This window comes from Festucalex cinctus, chromosome 1, assembly GCF_051991245.1.
Source record: "Festucalex cinctus isolate MCC-2025b chromosome 1, RoL_Fcin_1.0, whole genome shotgun sequence".
Lineage (NCBI taxonomy): Eukaryota > Metazoa > Chordata > Actinopteri > Syngnathiformes > Syngnathidae > Festucalex > Festucalex cinctus.
In genome coordinates this window covers 39510520-39536426 of record NC_135411.1, presented here as the reverse complement: position 1 = coordinate 39536426, position 25907 = coordinate 39510520, and the positions used below count along the sequence as shown (strand labels likewise).

At 39.4% G+C, this 25907-nt stretch overlaps 1 protein-coding gene across 3 annotated transcripts in view; it reads right to left on the bottom strand.

Moving 5' to 3' along the window:
* LOC144027499 (vesicle-fusing ATPase) overlaps nt 1–25907 on the bottom strand; it is a 54616-nt gene that overhangs the window by 15794 nt on the left and 12915 nt on the right. For 2 of the 3 annotated variants that reach the window (XM_077535087.1, XM_077535093.1), the window contains exons 2-8: nt 18696–18713; nt 11043–11128; nt 6251–6350; nt 5574–5613; nt 3958–4124; nt 3727–3837; nt 2741–2816 (exon numbers count right to left, since the gene is read on the bottom strand). In XM_077535087.1, coding sequence (XP_077391213.1) covers nt 2741–2816; nt 3727–3837; nt 3958–4124; nt 5574–5613; nt 6251–6350; nt 11043–11128; nt 18696–18713 — 598 coding nt within the window. The remainder of the gene's footprint in view (nt 1–2740; nt 2817–3726; nt 3838–3957; nt 4125–5573; nt 5614–6250; nt 6351–11042; nt 11129–18695; nt 18714–25907) is intronic. The other variant, XM_077535103.1, reaches the window with a different exon arrangement.

The window sequence follows — 25907 nt, the reverse complement described above, 5'->3', positions numbered from 1 at the left end:
GCTTGTTTGGGGGGGGTGGAGGTATGGGTGGGTGGGGGGTTGGGTGTTGGGGGTCGGGGTGTGTTCGGGGGTTTGGGGGCCGGGGGTGGTGGGGCCTGGGTCGTGGTGGGTGGCGGGTTTGGGTGGGGTGCGGGGGGCTCGTGGGGGGATGGGGGCTGGGGACCGGTGGGGCGCTGTGGGGGCCCGCTGGGCCTCGTTCTGCGGCCTTGGGCTCGGGGGTGTGGGCCGGGGCTGGGGTGTTCCGGGCGTCTGGGTCGGCTCACCGACCGGTGTCCGCTCGGGTGGCTTGGGGGTGGCCTTGGTGCTGCCGCGGCCTGGGGATTTCGGGGGGGCGGGGGGGGGGGGGGGGGGCGGTGCTCGCTTTGCTGGACCGCGGTTGACGGCTTCTTTCTTTGGTGGTGGTCCTTATGCATGCCAGATCCGTCGCACCAGCATCTACTGAAACTCAACAGAAGTAGCCTCTCCCTCCCACAGCCCCTTGAATCAGTGGGTGCTGGTGTCTGTGGATCTCACTTTGCTTTATCTATCCTTCCCTCCTTCCTCTCTTTAGTTTTTCCTCTGGTCACTTGAGATCTCAATTTATTGGAAGTTTGAGGTTTCTGGGGTTGGCATAAGACTCTGGTTTTGTAACCACGCAGGAGGGGTTTTGTTGGTGCTGGATTTCACTTTGATGGATTGGATGTACTGGCTTCCATGGATCTCACTCTGCCTTATCGATCCTTCCCTCCTTCCTCTCTTTAGTTTTTCCTCTGGTCTCTTGAGATCTCGCTAAATTTGCTGGAATTTAGAGGCTTCCGGGGTTGGCGTAAGACTTTGATTTTGTAATCATGGGGAAGGCAGGAAGTGTTTGGTCGGTGCTGGATTTCACTTTGATTTATCTTTCTTTTCTCTTTATTTTTTTCTGACCTTTTCTCTGGTCTCCTGACCTTTTAAACCTCACGACTCTGGCAAGATTCTGAAGTACCTGGTTAAGGCGAAGGGTAATGGGATATTTATAAGGCTTTAGGTGAATTAATGAGTATAAATTTATACGTATTTGCACGCACACGCACGCACGCGCACGCACGCACACACACACACACACAAAAAAAAAAAGAGCAATGATGATAAGACGTTGAATCGGTAAGACTACCGAATGAACAATTCTGAGCTCTAAAAAAAAAGAAAAAAAAAATCGCCACAGGGGTGCCAACCGCTGTCAGCCTTGGTCTCCATGTGTAGAGGAGAGGGCCACATGCTGTCTGAGTGGCGAACGATGGTGGTGAACTGGCAAACGCTATTTTGGCGATCACATGCTTGGTCAAGTCGAGGCGCCGCATACAAGCATCGACTGGGGGTCCTACAGTGGTGATGCGGGGCTCCACACCATGTTTAGCCACAGCTGCTGAGAATGTGGGCTTGGTGAGTTCAGGAAACTTGGTGAGCAGGCGTTGATAAGCTAGCGAGCTAGCTTGTTTGACAAGCAGAGTCCGCCAGCCTCTCCAAACGTGCATGGGTGCATAACATGGCTTTGGCCCCAAACCTGGTGTTGTATGAACACATGTAACAATGGTGGCGAGTCGTCACCGCGGCTGAGGTGTTTGTAGTGTCCTCTGGGGGTGGCAGCTGGACCCAAGTGTCCTGGTTGGCAACCAGCCCATGGACAAACTGCTACCGATTGACCATGAAAACCTGTCTGCCTCCGCAATTGCACGGTAGTTTTCAGAAGAGGAGATGGGATGAAATGGCTTGTACCGTGAGTACTGGCACTGGAAGTTCCCGCAGGAATATGTGGGTGAACAGGAATGAGGGCTCAATCCAGCTCAGCCAGAATCATGTCCATCAATTTGGATGGTTTGCCGTTGCTGAGGCTTTTGGGGGACAGCAGATTTTTCGCCTTTTCCAGTTCAAGCAGTTCAAGAAGTCTAAAAAAAATGACTTGAGGTACCTGCGCTGGGGGACCCTCAGCGCCATTGCTCCATGCTGTCGTGGAGGCATCCAATGCTGCCACCACATGGAAGTATTTCATAACATCCTTTGTGATTCCTCTGAGTTGGAACTGGGCCTTGATGTGCTGAAACCATGACTGTGGGTTGTGTTTCCAAAAGTTGACCGGTGCGGCATACTGTACAATGAAATCTGTCATTATCGCTCATTAGGCGGTCACCAATTATGGAGTTGCGGTAAATGGCGAGACTAGATGGAGACAAGTCATGTCTCTTTTACTCACCACACAAAACTCATAGTTTCCATGCAAGCAACAACCTACAACCCTTCAGCCTCTTATCATCCCAATAAAGAAACATCATACTCCCTCCCCACCCTGGGTACGATAGTGAATGTCTTATCGCTTGTTGATTTATCAACCCCCAGCAACACACACACACATACACGCACACCTCCGCCCCAAATTCAGCATAACAACAGTGCATTATTGAACAAGTAATCATGAACAGTGTCAAGAAAATCTGATATTAATCCTTACAATTCCAAATTCACCCAGCACCAACTTATTGTCGGACACGAAATATTAGGATTTTGAACTTCAAACGTCGAACTGAAATGCAGTATAACACTTCTAAGCTTCATATATTGCTGCTATTTTGTAGAGACTTTAGGTACCTAGGTAGGGATTAAGGTATGATTAAAAAGTATCTAAAGCCTTTTCCCTCATGCATTTCATCGTAATTAATAATTCATTTAAATTCATGGATAAGATACTGCTTCAGTTAATTTTCTTCATTTTAAATAAGGAACATACCAACAAGTGTCAAGGATGAGCTCTCTGCCTTCTCAAAAATCACCTGACTGTTGCCCACCAGAAGCCCAACATCAATCTGTCAAAGGAAACAGAGGAAAAATCAATATTTTAAAGATTACCTGCAAAATATCTCTAACAGTCTTTATTGATTTAAATTCACACATCACTATAAAGTGTTCTCCTTTGGGATCATAGTAAAGCTCTGTTCTCAAAAATAAATAATGAACTGAATTTTTAAAAAGTTTTTAAGTAATTGACGTGATTCTAGGTGGCATATGACAAATTGGGCTGAAACACTCTGCAATGGAGAGATACTGGTTTTTAGGACACTGAAATAGAATAGCCCACTGAATAAAAAATGCATTTTATGAATTTAGATTTTTCTGAAATATTTAAATATACTGTAATTTTTAAATATATTTTAAAATCTCACGTAGTGCCTTCACATACCCAATTTGAGAACCACTGGCTTAGAGTGTGGAAACAACAGAAAATGGCAGAATAATGCAGAACTAAAAGAAAGAGCTCCTCGCCCAGCCATTAATCAGATATTTAATGTGTGTACTTTGTGAGACAAACTTGTTTTATAAACCCTACAGTGTTCTTAATTTGCCATCCAAACAGCCAAGTGTGTATGGCTGGCATTATTGCGGAGACATTTTTTTTCTCACAGGCCTCAGAGGCAGATATTGTAGATTGAACCATATGAATTCTGCTTGGAAGCAAAGCTGTGACTTGACCAGGTGATGTAGGCCTGGTACAGTAGCTCCCAAAACAGATGTCACATTCTCTTAAGATCATTTCAAAGTAGTATGGTATTAATCCCCCACCCCCACCCCACCCCCCAATACCTCAACACATAGCCATTAATGCCATTAGCAACAAAAGTGAGTACTGGCTATCGAAGCGGTTGGTGCCCTACCAATTAAAGCACTTGTATGCTGATCTATCAAATAAAACCACATGCTGCGCAGGTGGGCACGTACCTTCTGTGGTTTCTTTCCAGAGGCTGCCTCACCTTTGAGTATGCTGGCATCCATTGCCTCAACGTCTTTGACAACCAGCCCAAAGAGTTTGTCACAGAAACTGAACACCAGCTGAGAGAAGAACCACACAGGAAACATTTGCAAAATTCAACAAAGTACACTACATGTATGAATCAATGGCTCCTGTACTGTAGGCTTTGCCTCAAAACAAATCATAACAATTAAAGAAACCTGCTGGGTGACAGAAAAGCTCTGGCTGTTGAACTTCTGGATGAACTCGGCAGCCATTTTGTCCGAGTCATAAGGTGAGGAATCTGTGCTCTTCTTCTGCAGAAAGTCAATTTCGATTGTCATGGCACCGATGCACTGCTTGGACTTGTCAAAGTTGTAGTTGGACACTACGGACACACAAACAATCTATCAGAAATGGTTTTTTTTCATCTATTTCCATTTTATTCAGTCTTACATTGACATAAAGCAAGACAGAATTAAATATTTTAACACACAGCAAGCACATATCTTGATTTAATCCTCACACTGTTAAATTCTCCTAATAACTACCCGGCAATGGCAATAAAGTGTCATGAGGAATGAGGACTTTCCCTCTTCTCGAATTGTTCTCCCACCTTGATTTTTACAATCATCTAACAGGTGCAAAGATCAAACAAACTCAAATGGACATAAAATGCCTTTAAAAAAATACAATAATGTTTTTATTAAGGAAATAATTAATAAATAAATACAATTTAAAAAAATTGAAGCTGAATAATTATTTCCCCCCCACCAACCTAATAACTGGTTGGGTCACCTTGAGCAGCAACATCTGAAACCAAGTGTTTTCTACAGTATAACTGGTCTTTCACATCTGTGTGGAGCTATTTTGTCCCACTCTTCCATACAGAATTGCTTTGTTCTGCAAAACTGGAGGATTCTCGAGCATTTCAACCTGATTCAAGTCTGGACTCGATCTGACGAGGCCACTCCAAAGCCTTCATTTGTTATTATATAAGCAGTTCAGAAGTTGACCTGCTGGTGTGTGTTTTGGATAGTTGTCCTGTACTTCAGCTTGAGGTCACGAACCCGACACTCCCCCCTTAAGATTTTCTGGTAAAGAGCAAAATTCATGATTCCAACAATCACAGCAAATCATCCAGATCTTGAAATGTGAAAGCAGCCCCGTGAACATCCCACTCCCACCACGATGTTTGACCTTTTGGTATGATGTTCCTTCCAAAAAGTTCAACATTCACCTTGTCAGTCCATAGAATATTCTCTGAAAAATGCTGAGAGGCATTTTGAGGGAAAATTAACTCTCCACAAAAATGTGATTAGCCACATTTAATTCATTATTTAATAAGATAGGCAAGTACTTCCTCATACAGGGTCAGGTAGCTTTGAATATTTTTTTCCCTCTAAATAAAAAATAATCATCTTAAAACAGTATTTTATTTACAAAATACTTTTTGATATTTTTGATATATTTTTGATATTTATTTGATTAGCTTAATCATTAATGTGGGGAAACTATCCAAAAAAGTAAGAATTTAAGAAGAGGACAAACAGTTTTTACAACACTGCAGGACAGACAAGAAAAAAAAATATTCATGTCATTGGTTCTTCAGCTCAGATCTCCAATCTTCATGTTTTCTTTCTTTCTTTCTTTAAGTTTGGCTAGCTTTTTAGAAACCCTCTTTTATCCTCTGATGCAGCTCTTATACAACATGGCAGTTTTGATTACACATGTATGTGATTTTGTGATTTAGATGACAGTTCAAGTACGCTGTGAGCGCCTTAAGCAAAAGTTATAGCTTTCCGCTATCTGATTTGACAATCAGAGAGAATAATACCTTCCACCTCCTGGCCAATGGAGAGACCGGCCCATTTTCGCTACAAGAGAGATAAAGAAAAGTGCAACGAGGTCAGTTAAGGTTTATTACAGTCACAGCAAAGAATAATGGCACAATAATGATTACCCTTAGTAATTACTTAATCTATCCTAACTACTTCAAAATTATGGCAAAACACAAGTCAGCAATTAAGAGTTCTTTTCCAAGATTAGATAAAAGCCATGAGTGATGATGATAATGACTTATTTGGCCATGACACACATTGTGTAGACTCTTATTATTTTTGTTTAACATGTTCACACTGAGCCAATGAATTCTTCAACCAGAAAAATTGGTTGCAACAAATTTGTAGCTCTGACTAAACAAAGGTTGTTTTTCTCCAAATAATCCAAATGGATTTGTAGCATTTTGAAAAAGAGCTCTTGATAATCCAATTCATTGTAGAGTGAAATTTGTATTTATTGATTTAATTTGTATTTTTTATTTTATTTTTCTTCTTTTATTATTATTATTAATTCAATCTCTGGTGTAATAACCTTATTTATTGATTGATTGAATTATTTTCTATTTTATTATCTGTTCTCATTGCTGCTGGACATGTACATTTCCCAGAGGGAGCCATCCCAAAGGGATCAATAAAGTCAAGTCTAAGTCTATGTTTAAATTTGTGTGAGTACCTGTGGCAGGCTGAAGGCAATTGAACCAGGTGCCACAGTGTGGTGGGTCTTGACTGTAAACGCAAATTTGTGGTTTGGTGTGGTCTTCACAGTCACATGTCTGTGGAGAGATAGTCAATAAACATGCTAATAATGAATCCAACAAATCATCACATTACATCACTGTTATGGAGACTGCGGAGCATTTCTACTACTAAAAGGTTTCCTATTATTTTTTTTTATTTTTTTTTTCGAAATCCTCGCAATATCAGCCTCTCAACAGTAAATATTCTCAGATTTTTGCAGTCATCCATGGTGTTGCATTAAAAACAAAAAACAAAAACACTTGTTAATGTGTTTTTATTTTAGGAAACAATGATCAACATTTTCACCCATTTTTTTCCGATATGTTATGGACCATGCTACCTGAATCTTAATTAAAGCATTTTCTGCATGGGCAATTTGAAATAATGAACTTTTTTCTTTTTTTTTTAAATGACGGGATGGAAATTAAGACTTCATCAATTAAAAAAATAATAATTGGCTGATTGATCAATTATTAAAATAATCATGAGTTGCTGGACTAAAATATATCACAAACAAATATCAAACAGTAATTCTGATCAAGCACTTAGGCCAGTGTTTCTCACTTCCGGTCCTCGGGCCCCCCTAGCCAGCCTGTTTTCCATGTCTCCCAATTCCCATTGCAGCTGATTCCAATGACAGCTAATCAGCCAGCTCTCTGGAGAAGCCTGATAACGATCCTCACCTGTGTTGCAATTGGGAGACATGGAAAACAGGCTGGCTAGGGGGGCCTGAGGACTGGAATTGAGAAACACTGACTTAGACTGAGGGATCAATTTTACACAGTGGAGCCCCTAAACACTATTACTACGACTACTACTACTAATAATAATAATGATAATAATAATAGATAAGCATTATGGATGGTTGATGATAGATAAATGATTATCATTAGTGTTGTTCCGATACCGATACTGGTATCGGCAGAGGCACCGATACTGTATTAAAACAGTGGTATCGGTATCGGTGAGTACTAACAAGTGACATGCCGATACCATTCATTCCAACGCTAATATAGGACTTTGGATGCAGCATCTTGTGTCTTGCTTGTGCACAACATTCACTGATATGTGACATGACCATTGCATGGCGATCTAAGATATCCTATTGGCCCTTGAATGCTCTGAACCAATGGCAGAACTGGGAGGCGGACATGCTAACCAGTCATCCACCGTGCCGCCCCATTGTAGAAATCAATTCAATAAATGCACTCTCATTATTAGAATGATCATTTTTAATATGTGGCAAGCACACTGCTGACAGCGCCACAATTGGTGTGTGTGGGGTGGTGGTTCGTTTTTACACTCAGACGCACATGATTGGGGTTGCAAAGTGATCTCAACGTTCCCACTTTGCAGTAATCAAATTTACATCATCGGTAAGTGAGATCTTCTTGCAGTTCTTTATAAACATATTTTGCTCGCTCCGAGGGAAGCTGCTGCGATTGGCCGGGAATCATGTCACTGTGTTCACTCCCACAATGGCGCAAATGCCCCTTTCTAGCTGTGCCCATCTACGAAAATAGCAAAAGGAAGAAAACTCCACCAATGCGCACTGTAGACTGTGCTTGGACTGGGCATGGAAATATGACCCTATAACTTAAAATGATTCATTCAATTTAATCATTTCCTATGGTAAATTGACTGTACAATTGAAAAAGATTGTACTTAAAATGATTAATTGTATAGATTAAATTCAGATTTGGTAATTTATGCCAATTTCGGTAGATGTAGTCATATTAAAGATAATGTGAAACATTTGAACCTGATGCATCTCTATACTACCATTATTGCCTCTCCATCCATCCATCCATCCATCCAACCAACCAACCAACCAACCAACCAACCAACCAACCAACCAACCAACCGTTTTTAACATGGGAAGCTGGAGCCTAGCACATCTGAGCAGTGTTGCCGGTAACGCGTTACTTAGTAACGCGTTACTCAAAAAATTTGCTTTCTAAAGTAACTAATAGTCTAACGCGTTACTTTATTCTACAAAGTAGTCTGATTAAAGTTACTGTCCAGAGATTCAATGCGTTACTCCACATTTTTATGAAGAAGGCAAAATATCTCACTGTCGTAACAGTCACAAACAACTGCTGCTAACTACGAAGATGAGGCAGAAGTCATTGATCACCACACTGAATTCAGCCATGGTCTGGTCATGAATGGTTTGCACATTCAAAACAAAAGTGATGATACTTTTACTACTAGTTTTATTAACCAACAGGCACACAACGCAACAAAAAAAGTGTGCATTATGGACCATAAAAGTGGTAAAAAAAAATAATTTATTTCCATCCTCAACTGGTCCGTGAAGCATTATGGGATGAGGTCGTCTCTGCCCTCTCGCCAGGGGGAGTGACGTCAGACAAGTCACGTTTTTCAGGGGGTGGAACAAAAAACGATTCGACCGAACCATCGTTCGTCAAGGGGAGCTAAACGACCGTATCGGTTGCGAGTGAGGCTTTATGGTTTTCATAACAATAGCAAGAGTTCTGCGCCGTGCTCTACTTGTTTTGTTTACATTTCAGTAGCATCACCATTCAAGCTACTTCCGTGTTTCTGCGCTCGCGACACGGCGCGCGCGCGCGCAACGAGTGACAATATACAAATGGAGACAGTTAAGCCGGTGCCGTACATCTCGATATTTCCCATTGCTATCGAGTCCTCGGTGCACTTGTATGTCTCGGGCCGGCGTTGGTACTGCGCGCGAGCCAAAAAGAATAACTCCCGTGACGAGCCAATGCATGGATTCAAACGACACAGGTATGTCCCACAGCCAACACACCAGCTAAGCTAAAAGCACACTGCAAGTATCTCATTTCTCAGTTTGTGGCTCCCTGTCTATGTCTACAACGAGCATGAGCAGCAGATAGGAGAACTGAGACGTGCCCGCGATTACGACAGCCCAAAAAACAAAATATAAACAGTAGTGATTCTGTGGTCATCATCGTGTCTCAGATTAAAAAAACAAAAAAATATGTCATACATTAACCAAAAATGAAAGTGATGACAAAAGAAAAAACAATTGTTAAATACAAAAATTGTTGATTAAAAAGGGAAATGAACTTTTGGAAATATTTTTGCATATATTAAGTGGTTAAAATGTGTTTGATAGATTTATTGTTCCATAAAGTGGCTTCATATTTCTTTTGGCTGGACGGTAGGTTTATTTCATGTCTTAAATTTATGTTTCTGAAATACTTCACAATGTGTAAATATTCTGTTTAATTGTGTTGGTGTCTGTCTAAAGGTTAAATATGTATATTTAACATTAAATTATCAACCTTTTGTTTTCCTGATCCTTATTTTGAAGAGAAAAAACAAACAAACCAAAAAAAAATTATTACTGTCAATAACTACTAATAAATATTTAAACTGATACATGTGTACACACTGGAATAGCGGAACAAACAAACAATAGAGGAATTTAGGGGATTTTCATTTTCAACCTGGATAGATTTTTATTTTTTGTTTTATAAAAAGTATTTACGTTACAAGAAGTCAAGAGAGACTGCCTATTTTGTTTTTCATAAAAAAAACCTTTATTTTCATGTTAAAAATGCACTTTCAATAAAGTATTTGGAACTCCGTTTCTACTGCATTATTTTTATGTTGAGATGGTGTTATCGGCAGCTGCTGAAAGTAACTAAAAAAGTAACTTTTAATCTAACTTAGTTACTTTTAAAATCAAGTAATCAGTAACGCAATTTAGTTACTTTTAAAACCAAGTAATCAGTAACGTAACTAAGTTACTTTTTCAAGGTAACTGTGGCAACACTGCATCTGAGTTTGGGGGATACATCCTGGACTGAGTGCCAGTCAGCCACAGGAGAAATACATCCAGAGACAACCTTTCACACTCATAATCACTGAGTGGGAACTGAAACCAGGTTAATGTGCGGAACTATGGCGTGTGAACCACTAGACTTAAGCTGAATCCTCTGCCAGGTGACTGAGGAAGAATGCAAACTCATCACAGAAAGGCCTCAAAACTGTACGCCTTGCCGCAACAGTATCAGATTGCATCAATGTAATCATTCTTGAGGATCATTTTGATAATATATTTGAATGGGTTTTCTTTGGCCAGCCTGCCGGTAGACTACAGTATGGCACTATCCATTTCACTGTCAAGAGCATATCTGTGCCATTAATCTGTGCAACAGAAAAATCAAGCTCAAGTGAGCATTGCCTTAATGGTTAGATAACCAAAAGATCCCCTCAATTGTAGGCGAGGCTCATTTACAAACGATGGTAGTATGCAAGCCGTTAGCCTCCATATAAGGCATTTTATTTATTGCAATGTGCTGAATCAGAGATCCTTGGACTTTTGCCACCCAAAAGTACGTGTGAAAGTGTCCTGTTGGATGATAGCATTGAGAGACATAATAGATTTCTACAGTTCGTAAAACAGTGGAACATCTCATTTCACACATAGAACATCTGTTCTGGGCCGCTGGTCAAAATGCAATTTGTTCAAATGTAGAATCAATATTTCCATGGGAAATTATGGACATTGAATGAATCATTTCCAGTGATGAAACATTGAGTAGCTCTCCAGACACAGTTGTGAAAAAAACATTATGACCCGTATGAAAAAATTATAATCAAAAGTACTGCATCTAACACGAGTGCAAACAGCAAAACTTGAGCGGTGTTGGTTTCTTTCTTGGCACTGAAAGAGAGAGCTGCGTGGGCTGTTAATGACGACGGCGACGACTCACTGTCCGGACTGCAGATCCTTCTCGCTGACCACGGCACAGTTTGTCAGTGACAACTCGTCTGTCGGGCATCGTGCCGCTTGCATGGTCTGCAAAGACAGAGGCAAAGTAGGATGGGAAAGGAAGAGAGGAACAGTATTAGGCCTACTGCATAAGCTTACATGCGTGAGCATTTCAGCACCAAGGACAAGCTTGATTAGTCTGCAGCCTACTCATTTTTGGAGTCAAGAAAAAAAAATATTGCTCATATTATGACTAGGTTTCGTCGTTAAGGACCAATACTGTAGGTGAAAAGTTTGCACCATTACATGAAGAGATTAAAAACGATGCAGGCAGTTTCAGCAGAAACAAAACCATAGACGGCTGATGTAATGGAACCTTTACATCACCAAAGCTGTGAAAGTGATATCGCCAGGATGCAGCGAGACGCTTTCAGCACATTGACAGATGGCTTGACGTACACAAAAAAATATATATTTGATGTGTTATGGACTAGAAAGTCTCTTAAAAAGTAACACTTGATGAAAAGCAGAGTACATTTAGGTTAAGTTGACAAATATAGTTCAAGCCTGTTTTTATCTCAACTGTCACTTAAAAATAATGGAAAAATCAGCATTAACTTTTCTATTTTATATTTGCACTTTTTTGTCCTATCAGGTTTGATTAGAATGAGAAGTGCAGTATTCTTTTTATAATTAGTGTGAGTGCGATGATGTCATTTCGTATTTTATTGCTGTAGATTTACATCCATTTTCATCTCGATAAATCAAATGAAAAGACTTTTGCAACAAAACCGACTCAGCAGCAAGCTGCAGCGAGCTGATGGAGGAATTCCAATGCACATTACTGCAGTCGAAGCACATGACATGGTAACCACGGCAACAACATTAAAGGAATCCAACAGTGCCTCAAACAATAAATCAGGTTTACTGCAGGCAGATCTATCTGAACCAACAAACGCAGACGATCTAACATATATTGTTTGATGCCACTTCTTTTTGTGAACCATCCAAAAGATTTGACTGATTGGTTCCACGACTGCTTCTGTATCCTATTTGTTTTCTGTACTGCTTTAGAGGACATGCTTCTTACTAATCAGTTGTGAATTTCCATACAAGCACCTCAAAGGTCTCCTGATTTAAACATTGCAGGGCATATTTGATGTATGTATCATTCCTAGGGCTGGGTATTGCCGCCAACCTCACGATACGATACGTATCGCGATACAAGGGTCACCATACGATATGTATCGCGATACATATGTATCCCAATACATGATCTTCAAGGCGATACGTATCCCGATATTTCACATTCATTTATTTGCATTATATAATAACAGTCATGTGTATACCTAAAGGATATGTTTATTATGCTGGATGACAAAAATGTTTTTGTTAGTAGCTCTCGTGGTTTACCACCAAGTGGCATGCCTGGTCTAAATGTGTACGCATTACAGAGCAAGGAGCAGTTTCCACAAACACACCGGGGAAATTTACTAATAGCCATGAGCCGATATGAGCAAAAATAACAAAATATTATAATTACATCTCTAAAATGTGCTTATTTGAAATATTGGGGGAAATAAAAACAGCATTTTTTTCATGAACACATTCTATTTCGTTTTTTTAAACAAAATATAGGAAAATTGGTACATTAAGACACACGTGCCACGTTAAGTTTATAAGTAAATAAATGTTGATATTCTTCTTCTGCTTTAATTTTTCTTAGCAAGACACAGTGTCCAATCACTGTTGAGCTATTTTTACATTAATTTAAGGCAATTAACTTCAAAGAAGCTGCTGGTTTTTATTTTTTTTTAGGTACAATGCAAGCTGAAAATGCAAACGTTAACTACCTATTTAAAGTTATCGAGCAATATCGATTCTGTCGCCTGCGTATCGATACGTGTATTGTAATGAGGCCCGCAACGATATATTGCCGTATCGATTTTTTGAGCACACCCCTAATCATTCCATTTATTTAGATCGTGCTCTTTCGGGTGGTTGGCCTTAAAAGGCTTCTGGCAGTAAGCCTATTCGTGCCAGAAGAAGATCTGGGCATCATGAGAAGATAAAACTTATGGACATGCTTTGGGAAGGATGGACAAAAAGATCAACGTTGCGTCTCAATGTAATAACAGCTAGGGAACTCCATACCTTAAGGCATTACTGCTTTCTAGGGAATTTCAATGACAGCACTTTTCAATCAGGTACCGTACAGTCCTTTCAATACAGTTTATGCTTGGAATTTGTTGTGCTTTTTTTTTTTTTTTTTTAAATAATGTGTTTTTTTTTTCAAAAATGGATTTTAACTTATTGTCGGTGGGTCTGGGTCGCATCCACCAGGCTCATTGTATTAACTAAAATAAACACAAACAACAAACCATTAACCTAACAACCGATTGTTTTCTGGCAGCATGATAAAAGTACAGTATTGTCAAATGTGTTTTCCAGCACATTTGACCACCAACAAGCGTATCCAGTATTGTTTCAGGCAAGTCAGAAACAGGGCCAGTAATATCAATCATAGACAATTTCACTTATTTCATACGGGCATTACGTGAACATGACAAAGTGTGTAAGGTAATGTAGCAATGCACACAAAAAAAAAATAAAAAATAAAAAAAGAAATGTTTACAAAACAATTGGTGCACAGAAAGAAAGTGTATGTCTGGAGGCCATTTGGTCATGGTTCGGATCTCAGCCCTGTTGTGTTTTATTGTTGCAGTGCCAGTGATGGGTGGGGGTGCGTTCCCCAGCGCCACACCTGCAACGCATCAGTAATTATGACTTTAAAAGGACTCCAGGAGCAGCCACAAGCTGTCGGATTATTCCTTGCTCACCGTCATGTCCAAGAATTCTCTGCAGCCAATATTTCAACCAGCCATAGTCATTGTTTTGGTTTTGTTTCCGTGTGAGTAGCCAAGTCGCTTTTTGTTGTTTAGTCTTTGTTTGGTTTATTCCGGGTTATTGTGTGTGTTGTCCTTGTCTTTTGCAAGTGTTTTGTGTATATCGTTCGGGTGCTTGCCTTCTGCGAGTGTTTTTCGTTACATAATAATTCTTGCCTGCGAACAAGCCTTTTTGTCGGAGTCGAGCTTGGAAATAAATACAAATTGTATTTTCCTGAACTGAGTCTGTGTTTCTGGGATCCACATTTTTCTTATCGACAGAGTCTATATATAACAATTTGGGGCCCGCACGATAATAATTTGCGACCACCTAATTGACATTTTTAAATTTTAATGTTATTGCGGTTAGCACCTTTTTTGCTGTGTCATTGACCTGCAAATTTGTTTGTTTGTTTGTTGTTGTTGTTGTTTTTTAAATCACTTATGGGCTAGCATAGATCAGGCTCATGACAGCTTTCAGCGAATCACAATTCCAAACTGACACCAAGTGGAAGGGATAGACTCCGTCACCCTAAACCAGTCATGTCTTTTTTTTTTTTCTTTTTTTTTTCTTTTTTTTTTGCACAGAGGCACCCCGACATGTCTTGAATGCACAGAGGAAGGTGTGGTTCTCAAGAAATCCGACATTATTCCTCAACTAGATATGCCGAAGAGCATGCAAAAACTGAGTGAGGACTGAGTCACATAGTTCACGAACAACTGTTAATGTTGTTATGGTTAAAGATGAAGAAGATTGGATTAGCTGTACTTTTTTGAATTCTTAAACCCCTTTTTCACTGAATACTGAAACAACCCAGACACAGTCATACTCCCCTGGTCTAGTGTGCCTACTAGGGATGTCACGATATGGGCAATATCGTGATATCGCGATATTAAAACTGCCACAATATCATCGTCGTCATGTTCATAATATTTAAAAGGAACACATTTGTGAAAAAAGTCAGGTTGATTTCCATTTGTGCAGTTCTAGCACCCTCTAGTGGCTAGTTTATTAGTACAATTTAATTTTCATTAGGGATGTTTTGGCCTTCTATGTTTAAAATCTATGCTAATTGTCAGATGAAGGGGAACCAAATTTGCTTGTGAAGCGATCAATGTGTTCTTGCATTAGCAAGTGTCACACCGCCACGCTGATGGCGGGCCATGCTTTTATTTTCATAGTCATGTTTCCGTTTTATTTTGAAGTCATTAACCACCCTCTCACCTCAGGTCACTTGCCCTTCCTCCTGCACAGTAATCACCGGTCCACACCCATGATTGTCTCCACCTGTTACCAATCACCCCGGTCATAAAAGCCATCAGCCACCACCTGCAGTTGCCGAAGTGTCACATCTCAGTGCATGGAAGCGTCCTCACAGTCCTTGATCCACAGTCCTTGTTTGATGTCTTGTCTTGCCTTGCCTTGTCTTGCGCCCTTAGTTTGCCCCTTGTTTTCCTTTTGTATCTCCAGTTTGGAGCTCTTTTTGTTCAGCCTTTTTTCCCTCTTTAAGAGGCGTTTTGAGTTTCCGGTCATTAAAACTGCAGCCTTGTTGGCCAACTTTATATCTGCGTCTGAGTCCTCCCTCCTCTCGTCGTGTCAGCAAGTAAGTGCCTCAATATTATTATAAGAGATTGTAGGTGGTTTATATGCATTGTTGTTATGTACAAAAGCACAATATTGTGCTTTTTTTTTTTTTAAGTATGTGCTCTCTTTTTTTACAATATTGTGACCTTTTTATAAATATCGCCAATGTCCCCACAATATCATGATAATTATCGTATCGTGACCTTCATATCGTGATATCGTATCATGATGTTTGGATATCGTTACACCCCTAGTGCCTACTGTAGAATTTTTAGACAAAATATAAACATCACTCTTGAGTTGCTTAGTAATGCACCTTAGATACTTTATGCATTAGGTGTCTACACCAGGGTCCTCTAAATTACTGACTATTCAAAACATGCCCTGCTGGGATATTGGTTAGACTTCTGCATTAATCTGTTTGACAAAATCAGTACAAATGATCGATTTGGGGTGTGTAACTAAATTCCACTGACACTCAGTGATGGTGCTGACAGAGCATTTTGTTCATTCTCTGCATTAAATATCCTCAGTTCGAGTAAATGCGACAACAGTTCACATCCCACACAAGCACAGGTGAGAACACACAAACTCCACAAAGTGCGGAGCTGAGATTTGAACCCACAAGCAGTTACTGAGATTCATGTCTCCCAATATCACCTGCAATTTTTTTTTTTTTTTTTTTTTTTTTTTTTTGCAGCTCAGCTAATTCAAGAAAAATTGATATTACATCTAATTTGCAGCTTCAGCTTGTACCCTGCGCCTACCAGTTATTTCTGGGAGAATATTATAGCCAACATCAATCAGAAACATGTATTTTCAGGCTTGAAAACAAAGGAGCATATTCACTAAGAATGGGCTGTGTCCGGTAATAGAGCGAAATATTGCACCACAACTGCACCCGCAATCTGCGCCCAGTTACCAACCTATTCACTAAGGATATTGCTCTAATCATATACTGGCGCAAACACGCCCACAAAACTGACAGCTTGGAGCAAATTTGCACCTGATTTACCACACATGGAAATGGATTTGCGCCAACAACATGGTTGTTATAGTAACAGTTGCGAGAACGATGACATCAGAAAGCAAAGTTGGACCGAGAGTAAGCGTTTAGAGCGCCATTAAGCTGAGACATTGTTCATTAATCAGGATCTAACATATTCAAAAAAAAAAAAAAAAAAAAAAAAAGCTAAGTTTCATGCACATATTTTCCAATACAGTATTTCCCCTAAAGGTCACACTCCTGTGCTTACACACATTCATCTCAGATACAGACCCCCCCATGTCAAATCAGCGACCAGTTCTAACCTCTATTATTGAATGATGTGAGTGAGCCCCGTTAGACCTCAATACAACACTACCCAACACATACAAATGGGGCTCTGACAAATTAAACGAGTTTCTCTGACATCTTGTGGCTTAAATCACTGCCACAGTTACGCAGTGGGCTGCGCGTGCAAAGCATGGACACCCACAGCTGTCTCTGCTTAAATCTAACATAAGAACAACATAAACTGCATTAGTTTTATGTGTTACTGACCCCCCATCCATCCATCCATCCATCCATCCATCTTATTATCCGCGAGTCAATCTTCACAACAGTTGTTGGAAAGGGAATTCAACGAGGACTCCAAATCTGCAATTTAGGAGATTATTGCACATTTTAGTAAACTATGGGGTATATGCCACGGAAGAGGCGGGACGTGATTTTGCACATCAGTTTATTTCCAGTCCGGGTTGCGAACGCGCAATTCAGGGGCACAAAGTCGGAAGCAAAAGTATTTTTGTCGCAAACCGAACTGGAAACAAAACAGTCCCGCCCCTTCCATGGCATATACCCCATAGACTTTCTGCTTCAGTTGGCGTTAACATTGACCTTGCAAATCATGTGATTTCAATTAGATTTTATGAAATACATTCTTTCACATGTTCTCTAAAACATATAAAAGTTTGAGTGAGGTAAAATATTTTGTTTAGTAGCAATAAGGAGTTTAAATATACATACCCGTGGTTGTTCATTGAATAGCAGTGTTGTTAAAGTTACTTTTGAAAAGTAAAGAGTTACTTCTCTGAAAAGGTAACTAATTACTTTACTCGTTATTCAATGATGAAATTAACTACTTTAAGTTACTTTACTTAAAAAATACTAATATTTAAAAAAAGTAATGAAACTATAAAATGTGCAGAAATTATTTTTTCTTCAAGGACATGAACATGATACCTGACAGTTCGGACTGCTATCTGAATGCACATATCAAATGAACCATACTAAAACAACTCAATTGGGAAAACATATTTAATAACCAGTCTATAGAAAATAAATAGGATGTACTCAAACTCAATATAATATTGCAGCACACGGATAATAATAACATGATGTCCTCCCCAAATGAATTCATCACGACACATGTAAATAAATTAAAAAACAGTACAGTACTTATTGGCTACAAAATCATATTATTATTATTATTATTTTTATTATTGTGATGTGTGGGTTTGCCTTATGAGGCTGGGGTCATCACTGTGTGGTAGGAAGAGGGAGGAAACCCTCATCTACAGTTGTGTTATTAAGCGAATCAATCCGTATTCTGGTTGAGATGAATTGTTTGAATTAGGCTGCTGGTAGGTAGCAGAAGAAGACGTGTTTTAATAAGGAAAACATCAGCAGTCAGGTTATCCTGCTCCCAATTCGTTCTGTTGCCTGCAAAGTAGAAAACTATTGCAACCATCTTTTACAGGCCAACAGGGGCTCGTGCTCAGAGACTCCAATCTCTCATGTATTTTTAAACAATATGTTTGGATTACCACCAAGTCAAACAGCAATCATGTAATGCAGTAAATCCATTTTAACTTGGATTCAAGAATTTGACACGGATTTGAGAACACCTAGGGAAATTAATTAACTGAATGTTAATGACAGAGGATTTCCATTTCCGGTTTGCACGCGACACTGAGTGGCTATGCTGCATTGGGACCAAAACATTAGGTTGATGTCTTTGGGCAAGCTCCGGGACCAAGCCTACCACAGTGGCGCACTTCCTCTACGCAACCAACTCTCTCAGAACAATTACATCCTGTGGTTGCCAGGTGGGGAAAACATTAACTTCCCCCAAGGAATTTTAAAAGCAAGACAGTAGTGGTATAGGTTTGATGGATTTAACAGCTGTGTTTCCATACATACCTTGAAAAATATTACCACCTTGTGGCACCAGCGTAGGCAAGCAGAGAGGAAGGACAGAAGACAGTTTTTTTGAGCCAGAGGGAGACTTGAGGTGGAGGTGCGAAGCCGTGGTGGCGAAGGATAATGCAGCCACAAGCATGGATTTTTTTTTTGTTTTTTTTTTGCATGCATGCATGACACATACATGCATGTGGACTGTACATGGAATGATGGTATTCATTTGCAGAAATGAGGCCAGAAATTAGGGTATTTCATACCAAATCCTTACATTGTATTTGTTCTATACAATTTACTATAACAGTTAGATTTCTTTATGGGAAAATTTGTTTTTAAACTGCTCAATTCAAGAATTAAAACAATTTTACTCCAGATCTGGTACATCCCAATTGGTGTGCATATGCAAAATGACATGCAGGTTTTAAGATGTTGTATGTTAAAAATGATAAGTGACAACAGTCTCAATGTGGTGATTAGTGCAACACAAACAATCAGATGAGTTTGCTCTGAAGAGGGTTCATGTTAATTGTCAATTAAGGATGAGGAAAATGCCTATTACTACACAAGGGATAATGTAGGCTTACACAAAATCCTAATACCTAGCCCACTTAATATTAAATAATCACCATGACCTTGAATTTCCATTAGGTCGAGCAGGGTCATTTAAATTTATTCAGGTAGTATTGGTGTCATGTGATGTATTTGCATGAACTGGATTAGTTTGCAAATATTAGTCAGCGTGCTCGGAAACAAGACATAGGAGGTAATAAAACAATGCGGAACAGACAAACACATTAAATGCAGACAAGTTGCATTTTTAGTGTACTGAATTGGCTTCAGGGGGAGAAAGTGTAGAAGTCATAAGAGGACATACTAAACAGATGCACCAGTAGTGCTCCATGCGGAATCATGCCAAGGCAAAACAATAAAAGAATAATCTAATTCATGACATTTCCAGCTATGCAGTCCCCAGGTAAGAAATGTGATTGCATCACATTGTCTTAATTCAAATTATAAGTCATTCAAGCATTTTACTCATACTCGTGTCATCTGTCCAACATTGAATCGAATAAATGCGCATCCACGATAACAAGGTAGAGAGAAGGTAATTAGAGACAAAAAAATGTCATCAGTGGATATTAATCTTCTCTTCCCACATAAAAGAGATGTGCCGCGCTTATGGCTCTCCTGTTGCAGACTGTACAACTTAAATGGCTCTTCACTCCTACAATACAATTCACCAACCAGTGGGAAATTAACCAGACTAATTTCATTTGCGATAGCACTCATTGACAATATGAGGAAGATAACCCAAATTTTAGACTTAAAGACCAAAAACAGCTCTAAAAAGACCCAGCTTTAATAAAAAGGCTGGGTTTGAGAAATAGGTAGGCAGTCAACGAAGGCAAAACGACAAAGGGTTCATCTCAAGTCTCTTAACTGCATCGTTCCTAGCTTCTTGCTCCTCAAAATATTGAAAGCAACCCAGAAGTTGTTCTCAAAGGAGCATCTCAATTGTCTTAACTGCGTATCGAGGTGCAAGGACCGAGCATTAAGGAGCTTCCTGTGGCTAGTTTAAATCGAGGGACATCTGATGTACTCACTGAGGAAGACTTAGAATGGTGATGTATAAAAACGGGCATGTAACAAATGGTTCGTAAATGATGCATGACTTCAAATTAAATAGTTAGAATCCCTGTTTATGTTGTTTTTTGATTATTTCAGTTTGAATATACATGTTTTGCTGAGTGTCTGTTCATGTACTTGATACCATTAAGATTTGGTTACACTGGCTCATGACAACTTGTCTTGATCTGTGTTTGGTTTAGTTTGGTTTTGGTTGTATTCTTGTGTCTCATCAAGTTTTATCATGTCCATCTGAGCTTTCAGTCCTTGTTGGTTCATTGCCCAGTCTTGTCCATGCTATTTGTGTCTCTACCAAAGTACCTTATCAAGCCTCTCTCCTTAGTGTAGTGTCGTATTGCTTACCTTCTCGCATCCCTGCCTCGTCACCTTGCTTCTCTGCATTTGGGTCCACATTACTACACTGAACGTACTTTTGTCTGGAAGGTTTATTGCTTGCTATTTCTCAAATGCATTTGGTCACATAAGGAAAATTAAAAACATTTTTGATGTTTTTTCTGTTTCTCGCCTTCATGGTAATGCACGAGCAACATATCAAATTATTTTTTTCTATACATGATTAATTAAAATCATTTCAAATATGCACTGCGTGTATTGGGGTGGAGTGGGAGGAGGACACGCACTTGGCACAGACCAATCGCACTCATCTTTACATCTGCGACGTGAGGCATTAAGTGTAACATTAGTGATATTTGACTTTAATTGAATCGCACTTGAGACACAAAGCATAGAGTGGACATTTGTGGTGAAAGTAATAAATTCTGACACAACATTGTATTTCTGATACGTGTCAATTGTGTGACTTCATCTTTAGGAGACATCTCCATCAAATGACATTGAGGAGCATTCAATGTTACAAGCTGGGATAAACAAAATGTAAACAGAAGACTGGACATTTCATTGTTTTTGATCAAGTAAAATTTTGATTGAACTCTCTCCACACAATTTTGCCTATGTGAAAGATGATTGACATTTGAGAAACAATAGGCAAACATTTTGTGTTCCACACTAATACATACATATTCGTGACCTCCTTTATTTTCACATCTTCCATTCCTCAAGCACGACTATCAATTAATGTCACACTCAGCAAGGCTTCATTTAATCTGCAATCAAACAAACCAATAATCTGCCTCCTCATTTTGTTGCCCCAATTTCTACATGTGTCAAGCCTGTTATTAATTACTACTTCTAATAATTTACCCACGTGTCTAATGTTGCTTCCTGAGTTCTTTCCACTTTTTCTGAGGCAAGTATATCCTCTTGTTGCTGTGTGCTACAGTAAAGTGGTCACTCTCATCATCTCCTTTTGCTCATTCTAAACATCTCACTCTTGAGCATCCCACTGAATTATTCATAGTACTGAACCTCAGAGGGGAATCCAGCTACATGTCTGCACCGGCAATCACTGCTGCAGGATCAGGGTGGAGCACAGTGGCTTTTAATAGCTGTACGGTGCTGCAATGGATGGGAATCTTTGCTCTAGTCTATTTTGAGTCACTCAGATGAACAAGATTCAGACGGCTCAAGTATATGATCCATGAAGTAAAGCGGAAGTCTTCATTCTTGGCATTATATGAGATCTGAATGAACATACACAAGGCTTAAAAGCTTGTGCTTCTGTCAGATAATCAGAAGTGGACAATCCGTCGGGAGCGTCGGGTTGTCTGTTGGTTCGTCGCCGACCGACCCCCGTTTTGCTGATTAATGACAACAAACTTTATAAAAAAAAAAAAAAATACAAAAAAAAAAAAAAAAAAAAAAGGCGGACTATGAAACAACAGTCAATGTGAATTGTTTATATTGTGAATTTACTTGGCAAAAGTCGACTAAGTATCATTGCTTGTTTTTCTCCACTCAAAGTGACGGACTGACATGCCATCAATAAGAATTAACACATAACAGGTACTCTTTAAATTTGGCAGGACAAAATGTTGATGAAAAGCCTGTTTAATTAACTCATTTGCTCCCAATAACGTGTAAATACGTTTTTTTTAATGTTTTAAGTGTCCCAAAGACATACTTATACGTTTGTTTTGTTTTTTTATGCTAGAGCATACAGAAGGCTTTGATGCAGCCTCTCAACTGCAAAGAACGGTTGCAGAAATGTTAGTTATTGTACAAACGGCCAGCAGGTGGCAGCAGAGCAAGGGAGATCAACCAGGGCCATGTAGAAAAAAAGCTCAATTACTTAGAATTTTAAATAGATTTGTGAAAACTGATGAAACAGCTCTCGATACCGATTGCGATTCTCGGTAGTCAAGGAGGCAGATAACCGATATTTGAAGCCGATATTCATTTGCAGTAAAAGTTAAAATGTTGGCACCAAATTTTTGAATAATGCAAACCCTAACCGTTCTTTACAATGGATTCTCACACTACACTTTCCATTTTACATCCTTCTATCTGCAATAAGACGTTGGTGGCGGGGGGAGTTAAATGTGGGGGCCAATGTGACATTACCTTTTATAGCATTTGGGATACTTGTAGTTTTATTCTATAAATGTTATATTTTTATATTTTGAAGTAATAGGAGGAACCCTGTCATTCAAAATGTGCATCAGCTGTGGCATTACTTATTACTACAGCAAAAATAAATAAAAAAATTCCATGAGAAAAACTATTCATCCCTGAACACCATACAGTTCTTGTAGACCTTATTATAATTATTGTTATTGTTACCATATAGACAGTTTTGATAAGCTGAGGATCTTAAATCGAGAACAGCAATATCATGCTACTCCTCTCTACAAGAGAACTGTCAAAAGACACTTCATCATGTAGTTTACTGCCACTTAGGATGCCCCAATCAACGCAGAAAAAGGTAGAGTAAAATAACTTGGTTATAATAATAGTAAGAATAACTTGGTTAAACAGACATTGTTGCGGTGGACCGCTGCCAGTTTCTGCTGTTTAATGTGTTTTACACTTATAGACACGTGTGTGTATATGGGCACACTATTCTCTCACTACTGTACTGTACTGTATCACTTAATGGCACAGATGTACTTGTCTAAATAATAACTGGGCTGCAACATTGCTAATTCACATTAACAAGCACTATCTTAGCTGTCCACATGAATAGTTACTAACACACGAGAAAGTTATACAACACACCAAACATGAGCTCATTATTCAAAGTATGAGGCACGTAACGAAATTACATCACTGAACATTAATTGCAGCCGTGTACGGCCGTAGATGTTACATATTAGTGGCATCCATTGAGAGGATAATGTCCCAAATGACGGCAGACATGACGTGAAAAGAGAGACAAAACGAGCAAATAAGCACACTATACTTTAGTGCACTTCTCTACTAATGCCAAACATACGGAAGAGAACACGTTCGTGTAGTTAAACGGTGTTTGAGACACTTAATTTGTTACGGAGCGGACTTTAACGAGGTGCACAACGAGCTGTCAATCAAATCGACGTCGAAGCTTAAGGCACACAATGGCAAACCAGTGCGACAAATAAACACAATATAAAGTAACTAAACGCTATTTAGTGTCACTGTGGCATCTCACTGCATAATAACCGCTATGCAACAAGTAGTGGACGTGACCCAGAATGCAATGTGTGCGTCACGAGAGGTAAATATAATGACGTTACTCTACTCTTAACATGGAACTAGACAATATAATAATGACAACTGTTAATATTTGGAACCTTTCCAACAAACATTATTTACTTAATTAAGTGAAAATGTGTGTGATTCCCTCCCCGAGTAGTTCAAGTAGCGAATTAGCTACTGGGTGTTAGCCTACATGCTAAGCTGAACACACCACTGTTAGCTAGCGGGGATTCAATGCAAGGCAATGCAGCTCCATTCATATAGTGTATTTAATACACAACATAATTCAATGTGTTTAGCTTATCATGGTGAAACGATCGGCGGAGTCTCTTCTCTTTTAACTTACCTTCGAAGCATGTGTCTCGCGTTGTGTCCGTGGAGGTGCGTGTGTGACCGGCTACTGTGATACACGGCATACACTACTGATTGGTTCTGGCTCTTGCACAGCTAACCAATCAAATGCTGCTATGGGCGTTACATTGCTGGAGTTGGACTCCATAACAGACAGAGACGCTCTGGGCTGCATTCGAAGCGAAAAGACGGAGTTTTAAATGGATCGCTCATATCGGCCGTCAGATTAATAAAACAGACCGATACCGATATGTACCAATATGTCAAATATCGGCCCCGATTATCGGTCTCTCTCTACTATTTATACGCATTTCATTTGACGTGACTGTGGCTGCAGAAATTATCTGGATCTCCTTCAAAACTAAAATTTATTTCCAAAAATGGCCTTACATATTTTTGGTCTTCACAATTTCAGTTGGATAAATTAGAGCACTTGGTCGTAGGGTGACCATATTCCCATTTCCAAAAAAAAAAAAAAAGGAAAGAAATTGTGGTACCTGTCGCAGTTACACAGTGTACTTCAGCTTGTCATGCAATGCCAACCGGACTTTTTCACAAATTTATAAAAACCCCGGATGCCCAAACAGAATGTAAGAAAATTGTCTGTCATCCCAAAAGAGGACGTTTGGTCACCCAACTTGATGGTAAATTCGGACTGCAGATTGCACTTGGTAAGACAAATCATACTAACAGTTTCTTGCCAGACACAAAGAAGCACAAGTGTGTGCCTGAGTCTATCTCCATTCTGTTTGTCCTCAATGTGTCTACTTGGTGATTGTGTGCTCTAATGTGGTATTGTTTGTGAGGGAAAACAGTGTGTTACTTTTGAGTGTTGCTGCAGCCCGGTAGGAAACCGCCTGTCTAAATATAGTTATAGCTCGAAAAATCGAATCGGCTTGCAAGCTGCAAAAAGCATTCATTTAGAATTTTTCCTACCACCCAAAAAAAAAAAAAACATTTAAAGGGGCCATGATAGGTAGGGACAATTAAGTTTTTGTTTGTATACAAATGGAAGAGTCTCTGGCACCTAGCCACTAGGGACGTAACAATATCATATAATATTATCACAATATTAAGCTCACGATACGATAATTATCACAATATTGTGGGGAGGTTGGCGATACAAAAAAATGTCACAATATTGTAAAAAATGAGCTTGTACTAACACAAAAACAAAAACACAAGATTGTGCTTTTGTACATTACAGCAATGCATATAAACAACCTACAATCTCTAATAACGCTTAACATTGAGGCACTAACCTGCTAATGCACGCACATATCGAGTTCCTCCACATATTGACTCGATTCACAAGCATATTACATTCCCCTTTATCTGACCATTAACGTGGATTTTAAACATAGAAGGGCCAAAACATGCTATGTGAAAATTAAACTGTACTAAAAAAAAAAAAAAAAAACTAGCCACCAGCGGGTGCTAGAACTGCACGAATGCAAATCAACCTGACTTTTTAAAAAGATGTGCTGACATGAAAATCTGCTGAGTCATATTGTTTTGCGGCCTAGACTAGAGTGTCCACATGTTCATCTTCTCCGAATAAATAATGCATTCTGCATCTGTTTTGGTACCTGCCGATCTCACTCCTTGTGTATGCGCAGCATCTATAGTTGTAAGTTCCATAAT